This window comes from Haliotis asinina, chromosome 1 (assembly GCF_037392515.1).
Source record: "Haliotis asinina isolate JCU_RB_2024 chromosome 1, JCU_Hal_asi_v2, whole genome shotgun sequence".
NCBI classification, from domain to species: domain Eukaryota; kingdom Metazoa; phylum Mollusca; class Gastropoda; order Lepetellida; family Haliotidae; genus Haliotis; species Haliotis asinina.
In genome coordinates, this window is record NC_090280.1 from 92785191 (window position 1) to 92800067 (window position 14877).

A 14877-nucleotide genomic window follows, 5' to 3' on the forward strand; every position below is an offset into this window, starting at 1 on the left:
CGGTAACATGTGTCAACCAAGTCGGTGAGCCTGACAACCCTACCCGTTTGTCGCCTCTTACGACAAGCATAGGCACCTTTTATGGCAATGCATGGGTTGCTGAAGTCCGATTCTACCCCGGACCTTCATGTTTCAGTGTGGGCCAGACAATGCAGTGACTTGACATAATGTGCATCAATAACGGGAAACGATGGCGTGCATCAACAACGCCCCCGATGATGACGATGACGATGACGATGTGTTTCATGTCTTGGATGTAAACGACGATGACTACATTTGGGTTGTGTGACGGCCTGTGTTGTTGTTGTTGTTGTTGTTGATGATGATGATGATGATGATGATGATGACGACTTGTTATTGTTGCCTTCATGTAACATACACTTAAAATTAAATATATTCGCGAGGTATCCCTGTACATGGCGCAAGCGCTATAATAATAATTTACTCCGTTCCACCCATGGCATTTGATATAGACCCATGAGGGTGGGGGATTGGGTGTTATGAGGGGTGGAAAGCGGCCGAGGTTGCGTCCCCAGTGCCTAATGCGTGTCGTAAACGTCGGATACAATGACCACATGACGTGTTCTCGATTTTGATTTTGCCCAGGCTATTACGTTGTGGCGTACAACCTTTAATATCTCACGATACTAAATTTTTAGTCACGACGATTAATTTACTCACTATGTACAGAGATGTGTTGGTTTGGAAAATAAGTGCATACCATTTTCTTGCAATGATCCAACGGATCTCGTATGAGTGCGGGTGGTTCGGAAATTTTGTGTAAAATGAAATATAAGTACATTTAATTATACAGTACGTATTGATACATATATATACAAAGGCGACTGACTATGAGAATTGGGGAGTTACATAATCCAACAGGTCATAGCGCCTGTTGAAAACATTGCCGAACCTCTCCCACCCTCACCCACCCAGTACAAACCCGTTCGCAATAATGCAGTCTACCTGCCAACGTATCATTGCAGGAAGCGCATGGTCATTTGCAGTTCGAGATAATCCAGAATGGGTTATCTCCCCTTGTATACAACCTGACTGCATTATGAAGTTTACTTTAGTATATTGCTCAAAAGAAATTTATTCCCTCAGAAATTGCTGCTGCATAGAAAAATAAATGTTTCCAGGGCACATTTTTTTATCAAAAGTGTCGAGGGCGGTAGAACTTTAATATTTGATTGAAAAAAGAGTGATAAGGAAGGAACAGTTTTAGTTTTCTGTCTGACAAATACTGGTCCGGAAGCTTTGCACACCTGTTAATGAGTTGCAGATTCAGTCACACTCGTTCTCACAGACACTCATTCTTATAGTGGACAAATGGATGATCCGGTGGTGGCCAAGTCAATTTTTCTTAAAATGGCAATAAAATTGTTACGTGCGCAAATAAAAGTGAAGCGGCGATGCCGGAGAAACATTTCACTTTCTTTATTTAGCCTTATATTTAATCAAATAATTTTTATTGAGACCCTCCTCTTTTGCCGTCTGTGAACAATATATATTTCTCCAATGCAACATCATGATGTTGCATATAAATACTTGAAGTGATTCACAAAAGTTTATAAGTTTATATTCCAGGACATTTTACTGACAATGTTCCTCATTTTGCAAAAGTTGACATCCATGATACAAAGAACACAATGTTTAGGAGTGCATGTAAGAATATAGCGTGAAAAGCATTGCAAAAGTTGACATCCATTAGTTTTCAGTTAGAACAGTAAATTGTTCATAACATGATCATTTACAGCATTTATATCCCTGCATTAATGGTTTGCATTGAGCAACAAAACTAAATCATGAACCACTTATGAAGTCTTTCAATGACTTTCAATGATCATTCTGAAATACAGTGGTTTGTATGAACGTTGAACTTAAGCTTGAGTATGACAATCTTTGTTCAAGGATATACTACTTCTTTACTCACTATAGGCAAGGTTTCAAAATGGATAGTTATGTCCTTGAGAAGCAACTGTTCTCATTCTTCATCTCCTCAACTTCTAGAACGCAAATCACTGAAGGTGTTGTTGTCTACAAGCTCTTGTAGCGGTTTACATCAACAGTTTAAGTGTTGCCATGGGGAGCAAGTTCGAATTCAACTATTTTTCTCCTTGTGCTCAAAGTCAGAAAACAACAAAAGAGTTATTTATATTTATACATTATTTATTGATGACGTGTATCTGGTACATCTACAACGTTGTCTAGGGTAGTAACCCCTAGATGATGTCTGACTTTTGAATTAGTTTAGCTTCATGTTTGATAACAGGACGCAGGTCTATAGAAGAATGGATGTAAACTATTTTCATCTCTACCCTTCCAAAGTAGGGTTCAACATGATTTGCCTAATAATATAATAAACCCATTTTCAATAATATTAATAATACACATTGGTAACATGTAATAATAATGACATGAATATAACTGTTATGTACCTTGATCACGCGGCTAGTTAAAAATCAGAATTATTTAGATTTTGTACATTGCAAAGAAACAACATAACCAACCAAACAAACGCATAACAAAGGACTTGTAAATAAGAAATACAGCCCGATGCATTCACAGTTCACAAATTGCATCGCTTCAAGCTCTGCACAGTTTAGTACTCAACAAAGCCGATTACTTACATATGTTTCAATTCTATAGTTACATGCACAATATACATAGCCTACTATCTCCGTGACGACATGGACTCTGATAGGAATCGGTGTTGCAGTCAGTCGCCGCTTTACACCATGGAAACTGAATGCTAGACATTTGCTTCTAATTCATATAACTGCATGCTTCTCCCGAGCAGGCAGGAGGAGACAGTATTCTAATTGCACGGAGTGACTAACACGTACATACTTATGCCCATATGTAACATGGCTCATGGCACTACTTGAAGTTGTAACATGGCTCGCACTCGGCAGACACTCAGTGATTGACTGTTCCAACCATACAATACGAGGCAGTTCATTTAACAAGAACACACACGAATAGATCAACATCTAACTTCAACACTACCCAGTATTTGTCTAGAACCCTGACGTGTGGCAATATGCTTGAATGAAATCGGAAACAACTATGACCATCATCAAGATGTAACAATAAATACTAATGGTTTCCAAGAGTGATTCAGGTCAGGAAAGAGTATCATTACGCAGCTCACACTAAGAGCCAAGGCTCCAAATAAACAGTCAAGATTTAAAAAAAAGAAAATTTGCAAACATCTGTATTTCATAAAGGAATGTGAATATGTTATGTATACAAGGGATTAAAATTTCATATTATTACACCAGTTGAGTTCTGATTCAGTTATGACTTATGCTAGCAAGCCAGTAATCACATGATTCTAACGCTGTCGCCTCCCTGTCACAAGGAAGGGGGGATACAGCCAAATGACACAAGTGCAGGCAGGTGGGAGCTTATATTACACTGCTCGACTCATGAGTGAATGGTGTGGTCCAGGGACTAGGCCAGACTGTCAGACAGGCAGTGATGAGGGCTGACCGGCTGTCTACATGCTGTAGCCGAATGGCATTCCTGTTGGCATTGGTCCTGCACCATATGCTCCACCATAGCCAGGCTGGGGAGGAACAACGCCAGGGGGGACAACTCCGGGGCCGGCTGTCAACATCAACTGAGGTTCAGCTGGAAGAAAAGAAAAGCAGGGTTATAGACAGGGCCTGATTGAACGGTTGATTTTAGAGAGGAAGTTGCTCCAAAGCAATATTCCATTCATATCATATCAACTTATGGCTACAGAGGGTGATGATGATTTTTAAGGAGAAGCATGTACAATGTAAATGATTCCACCCACATCCCTAAAATGAACGTACAAAGTCATTCAACAAACAAGTGGTTTCAAGACATATTGGGGGGATGTCAGAGGGAGCAAAACTACCAAGTTACCATGCAAACTGCAGGTAAGTGCTTTCGATTTATGTCATCAACAGCAATACTGCAATTTGACAGAAACATTTGCACATAATTATGTCTAGTCCTCACAAAAAACTAGTATGTGGTAGAACTAATAGCAACAACATCAAGCCCTGTGATATAAATTCAGCCACATCTGGAGTGACAGTAAATCACCATGAGTTGCTCATCTAGGAACACTGACTTATGTTACTGTACTGCTAAGAGGTGAGTGAGTTTAGTTTTACGCCGCTCTCAGCAATATTCCAGGTATATGACGGTGGTCTGTAAATAATCGAGTCTGGACCAGAAAATCCAGTGACCAACAAAATAAGCACCTATCGGCTCAATTGGGAACTGATGACATGTGGTGAACCAAGTCAGCGAGCCTCTTACGACAAGTATAATTGCCTTTTATGGCAAGCATGGGTTGCTGAAGGCCTATTCTGCCCCAGACCATCATGGGTCACTGATAAGAGGTGGGGGATGGAGAACGCTCACAGAAAACAATGGGCCTTTCTTCAGCCTTCTGTTCCTCTTCACTCCTCACAGCCTCAGACTGCTCCAACTTGTCCACCTGAAACACAGAACACAAATGTCACACAAGTCTGCATGTCACACACACACTTGGACACACCCATCATCATCAGGAAGCAGTTCAAAAGGCTGATGTCAGATAAAACACTTCATTACTGAAGCTAGGAATTGGGGATGAGAATATGTCCTCAGATTCACCATCAAAGCCATGTTTCCCAGGGGTTTCAGTTCAAGTCAACCAAAAGTACCTTTAGTCATACATTTACTCCCAAATGTGCACTGCATCTCTCTATTAACCCTAATATAGTGGTACAATGTGTAAACATTTCTGAAAATGTTTTAAAGATGTCATCCTTTATATGGACTACACATGTTAAGTAGGGGAATATATCTCAAACTGAAGGAACACATTTTTTTATCTGAAATCTAACTTTAAAACTGCTCCCTAAAATACATTTATCCTTCTTTGGTCTCTGCTCTTACAGACAAGGAAGATGCCTTTGATAAATCCAAATGGTAAAACTGGGGTGCTGGGGTAGAATTTAACAAGGAAAGTCTACAGATATTAGTGATATCACAAAACTTGGAGCTTCTAGTAAATCAAACAAGACTAATAAATCTACAAAGAAAACAGGTTTTATTGTTATTTGGCTACAGCTAATTGTACTCTGCGCTGATTTTCCCAGCTGCATTGGGAGGAGGATTTAATATAGGAGCGAGTCAGATGATGCGCAGATAGGTTCGGGTCAAAAGAAACAGGTGGAATTCCTTGAACACAAACATACTTAAGGGTACTGAGTAAATGTACAAAATCACTAGCCATCAATAACTGGTCACAAAAAGATTCTTTCTTATTAGTTTTATAAATGCAAATTGTTTTCTTCTATACACCAGCATCTGTTATCATTAAATATTACACTTTGGTAACCTACAGCATTAGATAGTATTAGGACTAACAGGCAATAATCAGATGTCTTAAGAAAGCTTAAGAAACTGATCTGATAAAACTGTAATTGGTATGTCACAGAAAAATTTAACGATGGTATGCTTTATCTCAAATATGAATGTGGTTCCAAATGTTGTGAAAAATACACACATATTTTAGAAAGTATTAGCAGTCCACAGCAAAAGTGTCTATCCAGTCCTAAATCTGTATGTCAACCAAACGTCAAATGTGTTGCAAAAACCAATTACACTGCACAGGCTTTGAAATGTGGTGAAGCAAGAGTTGAAGTAAGTACATTAGGATGGCACAGTGCCTAATGGATAAGCAGTTTGGTTTAATTTTCTTTCAATTCTGGAGAAGGGAGAATTAGGCTACGTAACAATTTCAGACAGTTAGGAATATAGTAAAAAAGCAAATTTCTACAAAAAGATTGGATTCAGTCAAACATTCTTCATAAAAAAAATAATTAAATTTGGAAAAAGATAGAAAATAAACCCAGTGCAAAATATCTACACTAAAAGATAAAAAGGAGTTCAAAACGACTTATGACTATGACTAAATATTTTTTTCACACTACTGTTGATCAGATAAAAGAAAAATCCCTTTCAACACCCCATGCAAAACTGTCACCATCTTTATAACTCAAGCTGTGTGCATTTCAGTTGTCGCAACATAGGAGAATAAACGCACACTTAAGATAACTCAAATTCAACTTAAACAGAAAAAAAAAAAGCACACTCATTCATATCGACCAAAAAAAAGTCGCAAACAGGGACAGTGAAAATGCATGGGGTGTGTCAAGGATCCCTACTACCACCAGCGGAGAAGGACTTGGGATACCCTAGTAACTCTTCGCCCTGAGGCTGAAAAAGATGTGTGACTTCCTTCACAAGAATCAAATACAATGTTCAGCCCGTCCAAAATAGGTGACAGATAAAACTGCACTAGACAGCAGAGCCTTGAGCTGAAACAACTTCTTACCTTCACAACTAGACTGTTGACCTGAAAGCAGGGAGCAACTTCAACATCGTAAACAGGGGGTACTTCCGCTGAATGACACCTAGGTTACTTCGGAGTCATTCTCATAACTATCAGATTAACTATGCAGAATAAAATGCAATCCAACCTCAACTTGCTTTGATGACATTTTCTTTTCACTGGGGAAAATCTAAAGAGGGCCAAAACATTTTGTAAATTGTACATTTTTGAATAGGCTCAGAGTGAAAATCATTTTATAAATAAGCATTGTTCTTCGAGTTTGTATATGCAAAAGGTCCCAAAGAATCCACAAGATAGGATTTGTGGAAAAACAGCTGATCACAGTCTCATGGTACACCAAACAGAGTTGCTCTGGACTGACTCATGTGAGGTTAGAAACAACTGCCTCAATATCATGTGATTTCAGTAAACTTAAAACAAAAAAGTTCAGACTAATGCAGAAATAGGTGTAGTTGAGATTGCATTGCTGGAGTTGTGTAGTGTGTAGGAGTCAGTAAGCAGACCCACCTTGCCGATGTATTCTCTCATGACCTGGATCATGTAAGGCATGGCAAAGTCCATGATGTTGTGCCGCCAAGCAAGCTCTAGGATGACGTCAGGCCGCAGTAGGTCGTAGCACTGGAACAGACATGCTGCAAAGCACTCGTTGTTTTGACTCTCCAAGAACCAGGCGATCAGGTCCTCTGCGATATCAACTTGTCGTGACTCTCCTGCATACATCATAGCATCCTGAAACAAGCAAACATATATTATTAACATACATTGTCAAGCATGTGAAGATTATCTTGATTAATATGCTTCGGAATTGTGCTTAAATGAACAAGTGAGGAAGGTTCTATATGTTCATATATAATGTGATAACTTACCTTGAATAGTTTATCCTTTTTGCAAAGATCAACCGACTGCTTCCACCTGTTGTTGCCTTTGTACAAGTAGGCTGCTATTCTCCTGAATTCAATCAACTCATGCTTCTCTAGACGCTGGGCAAGGGAGATGTTGTCAAAGTTTTCATATGCATCAATAGATGCCCGAAGTCCCTGGTAGTCCTCCTCCTCGATAAACAGGTTGTTGAGAGCTTCATTAATGGCCTTGTTGTTATTTTTCTGAACAGACCGCAGGTAAGGCTTCACAAGGGGGATCTGGTTAGCCTTAGTGAAGAAGTTCACCGAGCGAGTGTGGTCGAGTCTGGGTGTTAGAACCAGGAGCAGGTCATTTAGCAACATTGGTTTATAGTCCAAGTAGAACTGAATGGCTTTGTAATACAGCTCTATGTTAGCAACTTTGGTGACAATATCCTTGAACTGACTTTCTCTCCAGGCTTCTGTAGGATGGGCCATCATTGTTAGGATTGCATTGTCAAACTCTTCATACTTGTCGTACAGGAACACCAACTCGGACCACAAATGAGCCTGCTCGGCTGCTCGCAAAACCTGGAATCGACAATACATACCACTCATAAATACAACACCATACAATGGAGTCCTATGTTTAAATATTACAACTAGATCCCTTAAACTCCCTTAATTTCATAATTAATCATGAAACAAGTGGGAATTGCTACAACATGGTTTAAAATCCCTGTCGACATGCTTACTTTGTTCCAAGAATATTCATTGTAAGATAATTTTCTTCATATTATGGCAATATAGCTTCAATCATATTAAATCTTATACAACAAAATATATTTAAAGTATGGTTTCTTGACAAGGTGCAGATTAACATTGTTCCAACTTCCTTTACGGTTAATGAAATATTGTTTGTCTAGCAGCACATACTGTACAGGCCAGCTAACTTATACAACAATACATTCTTCTATATTTGTATGTCATAAAGCTTAAGAGCTTCCCCATTTCCCATGAACTCATTATTCGTATTTGTAAAGTTCTCATGATAAAGCATCCTCACCTTTGGAATGTTGACCCTTGACCAGAAGAGCTCTAGATGCTCTCTCATCTTCTCGGGTTTATACTTGGAATACAATATTGCTAACTCTGTGAACATGCCCATGTGTGCTCTCTCCAAACCTGCAAACACACCCTCATACCTTTACAACCCTTTCCAGTATTCCACATACCTTTACAACATGACAACATTTTCCAGTATTTTAAGTACTTTTTTATGCAGCATAAACACAAGATAAGCAGGATTATGGTTGAGTTTATGTCGTATCAAGCATTATTTCAGCCATATAGCGACAGACCAAATCTGTAAACATACACAGTGCAAGTACAAAGCGTCAATAATTTGAGATTTTTTGGTGTATGACATGAATAAGGGACTGGGCATGCGAGTGAATTTTGGATAAGACTTTGGGTTTGTTAATAAAGGTACATCACAACTGGCTGGCTGGCCAGTCTGCGTGTTCTCTGCAAGAGCTATGATCCACTGTGTAGGGGTACACTGGTACACTGAGGCACTTTAAGGTGGAAAACCTTCGAAGATAAAACCACCCAATCCCCATTTCTGCTTGTAGTCATAACACGTACAATGCACTGGGAGCCTATTCTTTCAATGACCTAGTACTAATCATAATTCCACCTGTATGATGATGACACATAAACAATGTCTGGTATAAGCAATTCTGTACGTGATATCATGAGTATTCGACCATTTGAACCAGGTTGTTGCCTTTTCAGTTTTTCCAATGTGGAATGCTCACAGGGGTAAAAGCCAATAAATAGCATGGACTTACCTAAAGCTGCCTCTAAGAGGGAAATAAGTTCTTCAAAGTATCCTCTGTCTTGGTAATAGTTGATAAGTTCTTCTAATTCATCTGCGTGTACGACTATGTGCAGTCCACACATCTGAGCTAACCTAAACTCTTCATTGTCGACACATGCAAAGCACACCTGTAAAACAGCGACATGAAACACTTATTCATTTATTACCAATATGAACATGAAAGAACTGGTCATGTCTGTCAGAACTAGAAATGTAAGTCGGTCTACAACATGGGATTGTTTACATTTCATGGGGTGAAATATGTGTGTAACATTAATTTTCTGTTACTACTGTGTACATCCACCTGCCAAAAAGACAATATTGTGAGATACTCAAAGATGATGGCTACTGTATTTCAACCACAGAACCCACACAAATATGAACTTTAACATTACTCTGATCAATGTCCCTAAACATCTGTCTTCAATTGTGAACAATGACTTTGTTGTTTGAGGCAAGAATTATACACAGCAATTTTGAGTAAATGTGGTGAAACAAATGACTGTTAACCAACCTCCTTCCATGTTTTTGTGCTGTTAGCTTTCCTGGCCCCATCAACAGCACCCTGGTATTCTCCCAAGTGGACAAGAGTGATAGCCAGTCTGGCGTAGTTGGACACGTTGTTGTATAATAATTTAGCAGCTTCATACATCTTGTCATCGAAGCATCTGTCTGCCACCTACAAAGGATCCAACGAAATGCATTTCTCTTCAAACATCAAAATCAATCTGGATGCAAACAGAAGTGAAAGATGGATGATATAGCATATTCAGTCCAAAGAACACAACAGAGAAGGCTTTAGGATACAACTGCAGGACCAGCAGATGCATATATGCAAAACGGTAAATCTCCCTTGATGAATTTGTATTTTGGCATTAATTCCAGTTGGTCTAAATAAACAATCCAATACAAGCTGATCTTGCATGACCATCAGAATTGTTACTAAACAAGGGGTTTGCCCTTGTGAATGATGTCAAAGATGGGTGAAGATCCTGAAATGGTTTGGGAATGAGGAGTCACTGTAACCAGGCTCATGTTAAGTGATGTATTCTGGTATTACTTTCTTACCTGTGTGACATTGGCATGGTTGGGTCCAGAGATGAACTCTTCCATGTCTGCAAACCTGTTGGTCTTGGCAAAAGCATACACTAGCTCTGTTTCTACATATGTTTCTCTGGCTTTCTTGCGGGCCATTTGAAGGAATTTAACCAGGTCCTCCCAGTTGTCTGAAAACCAATCAAGACATCCTAAATAGTGCCGGAACACCAACATAGCATGACACCAACAGATAAAAGAAGCATAAGCACTCAAAAACATATTCTCAAAATATCAAACAAAGACCAAAATTGTACAAAAAGAAGTGATCAAGTGAATGTGTAAGTAAAATGTTTTGCTTGAGCACTTGAACAGTCCACTCAATAGCTCGTCAGCTTAATGAAAGAAGATAGCACAAGACGGTGCAGTTCAAAGATGTTTATCATCATAAATAAACATATGGTTAGGAAACCTAAAATTATCAACAGCCAAAATCAGGGATTTGAATCAATGATTAGAGGAAAGTACCACAGCAAAGGGACATGACTCTGCATAGCAGACATCTTGATACTTCAATGCCTGAAGGTTTATGAACAGATTTAAAAGGTTACTCACTGCTCTGACCGGCCACTTGCACCACCTCCATGTATTGTGAGGGGTCATCAGCCTTGATGAAGGAGTCAATGGCTTCCTTCACCATGCCTTTGGTCAGTTGGGCACGACCCAGTTGACTCCACACTGCTGGGTCGTTACAGCGCTCAGCAAATTCATATGCCCGGTCAAGGTTGTTCACGTTATCTATCAAAACCTGTAAATGATGACGCACTTTCTTAATTCTTTTGTCAAGTAAACTCTGATGGCATGAAAGCTGGGAAACAAGAACTCAAGCAAGAATTTATAATAATGAAAAAGACGCGCAAAGGTCACTGATTACACATACTTGTCTCTAAATTGGTTCTTGTTGTTACCAAAGAGACGCAATGGTGGATTGCAGCTCTTAAGATGACCTGGCTATCCACGTCAACATACTAATGTTGGTACAAAGAGGGGACAACTTACAGAGATGGCTGATGTGTTGACTTCAAACTTCTTGAAAATGGCGAAAGCTTCTTCATATAGTTCATTACTTATGGCGATATTGGCAATGTCTGGTGCATCATAGTTATCGAGACGGTTGATGTACTCCATCACACGAGTACGGTCAGCTTTGATTGCGGTCAGAATAAGCAAGTTTTGTAGGTTCCTTAAAATAAGAGATAACAGTAAGTAAGGTTGTATGTACATTCAGCAAAATATGAAAGTGTTTGGTTTATAGGAAGTCCATGGTACTTGTGACTTGCACCTACAGTATTTGAATCTAACATAATGTTTGTACAGGACCTGTCTTTTTTTTTTTCTGACAAATGCAGGAAAGCACTTACCTGTGGTCACTGAATACAGAGCTCTCCAGCACGATTTTCTCCAGTAGTTCAATGAGTTCATTGGGCAGGTCAGCGGTCATGAAGGCCTTGACAGTGATGGAGATCTCCTCTGGGTCCTGAGTCTCAGACAGCGCAGTCTGGACCACCTGGTCAATGAGTTGACGCCGGTACTCATTTGTCTCCTGGAGTACCTCAGCCCACAGTTCAACATCCTTTCTCCTAACTAGGTATCTTGCCTCACTCTTGAACAGTGAGTTCTCGTTGCACACCTAGAAAACACGCATTTTGTTAGTGCATGTCTAAAGAAAATTATATCATTTTCACATTTTGATCTGACCACATCTACCTTTGCCCAATAACTTCTTAGACAAACTCAATTACACCTACACAGATAACAAATTTATCTCTGAAAATGTATGAACACAAAAGTTTTTGTAAGTTTTGTTATTTTTATCATTAATTCCACCGACACAGTATTTTCACATGTGACACTTTACACAGAAAGCCTGGTCATCTGGATTGTTGAAGTCAGCAAATGAAACAGATACCTTGATGAGTTCCTGGTCACACTGTCCTCTCTCATATGCAACACAGGCCAAGTGAGGATCTCTCTTCTCACAGTACTTTCCAACAACAACACTGTCGTAGAACTGGTTCTCTCTGTAAGTTAACATCATTGTTATTACAATGGAACACTAATAGGTCATCAATGTACTGTCTTAAAAATACCCTGTCAAAGTTTCTTCTCTTTAGCATTTTTCACACAACTTAACATGCAAAACAAACAGGGTGATGTCCATCAAATATGCTTTAGGACCATATGATACAACATACACTTACGTATCGACACTCAAATTTGTACAAACATCTCAAGACATGGCAACTATTGAAAACTGCAATGCTTAAGTATTACTTACGATAACCTCTCACTGGGATTCATTTTGATGAGAAGTTACATAAAGTCAAAAGATCACATACCTGAGGAACCTCTCGGGATTGTTATTGCTATCAATGTAGATTTTAGCTAGAGCATTATGTGTGGCTGGCTCATTCACTCCCTCGTGTACTCTTGTCTCCAGCCATGGCAGCAGCAACTTCAATCTGAAGGAGAACACTGCAGATCAGCAACCAGTCATATCACGTAACAAAATATAACAGACATGCTTCTCATATAACATCAAAAGTCTTTGGGCATGAACATCCATCTTATCCATCACAGTGAAAGAAATCAAGTACAAAAGAATGGATTCTTCACTTTGGCATACTATGATGGTAATCTGAATCCATAAAATCACACAAAATTACAAGAGGTTTTCAGAGGTTTTAGATCTCTGTCTAATGACAGAATTAATAAGAAGCAAGCATAATTCTTTCTGAATTGTTTATATATTAATGTAACACTCCATAGTTAATTATGTGTCAGACAACACTAAGAAAAGTCCCCTGTATCAGGACACGATAAGACAATTGCCAGTCACTGTGTCTGATCGCTTGGTTCTTTCAGACGGATTCTAATCCAGAATCAACATGTGGTGTCAGGGAAAACATTTCTCTTATTATGCTTATATCAAAACTTGCTTATTTTCTACCAGCTCTTATAATGTTTTAATCAAAACTTGGTAATTATCTACCAGCTGTTGGTTCTCGAAAGACAAGGAATACCTGTTTCTGTTTTCTACTTCAGCCACAAGTTCATCAGTGGAGAACTGTCCCTTGACCACCATGATGAGTTGTTTGATTACATCCTCCCCACAGTCTACATCGAGGAGACCTCCCACAACAACAGGTAGACGGGCAGGGTTCACCTGCAGACAGACATCACAGTGTCACACCATAACATTCACAGTCAAAGATAAATAAATCTCACAATGGAACTTTTCATCAAATTTTCACAAAATGCTGCCAATTATCTGGACATCTTGTTACATTCAAAGTTTATCAATAACAGACTGCAATCATACTGAAATCTCATTTACTCAAACATGAACAAGTTAGCGAGTCATCGAATATGCCACTTGAAGACTCACCTTCTGTACATAGATTTCAATATACTTCTGTAAGCTGTTTCTGTACAGGTAGAGAACCAAGTCATGTACAAAGTCGAACCTGTCACACACAATGATCAGTGGCAGTTGATCAGTCAGCTTTGCCTCCTGGAAACAACAGTAAATGTCAGTAACTGGTTCTCTTGACTCTCTAATGGGCTGCACAGGTTTTAATTTTACATTTCCAGTCACAAATGACAAATGCCTGAATCCTATTTCAATGTCAGTATGGGGTTCTACTAGGCTTGACTTGTATTATAGAATAGTTTACCATTCAAAAAACAAAGTTCACTGTGACTACTGTGACCATGAAGAGAAAACGCTACACAAGCTTGCTTCTGTTGAGCATGTCATGTTAAAATGTTTTGAGTTTTCAGTAAGCTCTACCAATGTATGACCGGTCGAGGTATCTACATCATACAGCTTTCCTCAACAGGCATTCAGGCTCACCTTGAGGAAGTTTTTTACCCTTTCTGGGTCGTAGCAGTTGCTCTCCCTACAGATTCTCTCCACCTCTTTGATCTGTCCGGTCTTACAGGCAGCCTGGATGTATTTAAAGTGAACATCAGCATCCTGGCTGAAGTTCACAATGGATCCCAGGAAGTAGAAGAGACCTACAAGTATAAGATAACCGTGGTCACATTCATGATAACCATGAGTAACAATTGGACCAACAGGACATTTAGATAAAATTGTCACATTTCTAAAATGTACATTAACGCGATGTGTAGGATCTCGAATGAAACATTTTGCCTATGAAAGCAAAAGTCTGTCTGAGGTCCCTTTTCTTTAGGAGTCAGAGATGTCCTTCAAACAAAATATTGTTGGACTCAAATCTGTAGCTCCAAAGATTTTTTATTTCATAGAAAAGTAAGATACCTCGAGATCAAAATATTTACCCTGATGTCATTCAAAGCAATGGTAACAAGCATATTGTCACTAAGGCGACATAATCACCTGTCACAAATGATCAAATCAAACTTAAAAAGTAATGAAGGTGAAGGTCATTTTTTATGAGTGAGTGAGTATAGCTTTATGCCATGCTCAGCAATATTCCAGCCATATGGCGGTAAATAATCACGTCTTGGCATATTACTGGTAGATATGACATGTTTGTAGTATATTCAGATTAAATGGGTCTTCCACAGTTTTAAGGAACCTTTCTACAAGTTACATTAATGTCCTGTGTGGGATCTAGAAGGAAACACTTTGCTTATTGAAGCAAAGGTCTGTCTGAGGTCTTATTCCTCTTTGAGTCGCAGGCGTC

The 14877-nt window shown here is 39.1% G+C and overlaps 1 protein-coding gene across 2 annotated transcripts in view; it reads right to left on the minus strand.

Annotated features, from left to right (window-relative positions):
• Positions 1–2151: 2151 nt before the first annotated feature.
• The window catches only part of LOC137255402 (clathrin heavy chain 1), a 34920-nt gene continuing 22194 nt past the window's right edge, over positions 2152–14877 (minus strand). For both annotated transcript variants that reach the window (XM_067792855.1, XM_067792847.1), the window contains exons 16-31: positions 14061–14224; positions 13593–13718; positions 13228–13370; positions 12544–12666; positions 12114–12225; positions 11566–11834; positions 11204–11387; positions 10760–10952; positions 10178–10335; positions 9624–9788; positions 9081–9237; positions 8294–8412; positions 7255–7818; positions 6896–7117; positions 4408–4483; positions 2152–3639 (exon numbers count right to left, since the gene is read on the minus strand). In XM_067792855.1, the coding sequence (XP_067648956.1) occupies positions 3506–3639; positions 4408–4483; positions 6896–7117; positions 7255–7818; positions 8294–8412; positions 9081–9237; positions 9624–9788; positions 10178–10335; positions 10760–10952; positions 11204–11387; positions 11566–11834; positions 12114–12225; positions 12544–12666; positions 13228–13370; positions 13593–13718; positions 14061–14224 (2909 nt within the window). In that variant the 3' untranslated portion in view covers positions 2152–3505. The remainder of the gene's footprint in view (positions 3640–4407; positions 4484–6895; positions 7118–7254; positions 7819–8293; positions 8413–9080; positions 9238–9623; positions 9789–10177; positions 10336–10759; positions 10953–11203; positions 11388–11565; positions 11835–12113; positions 12226–12543; positions 12667–13227; positions 13371–13592; positions 13719–14060; positions 14225–14877) is intronic.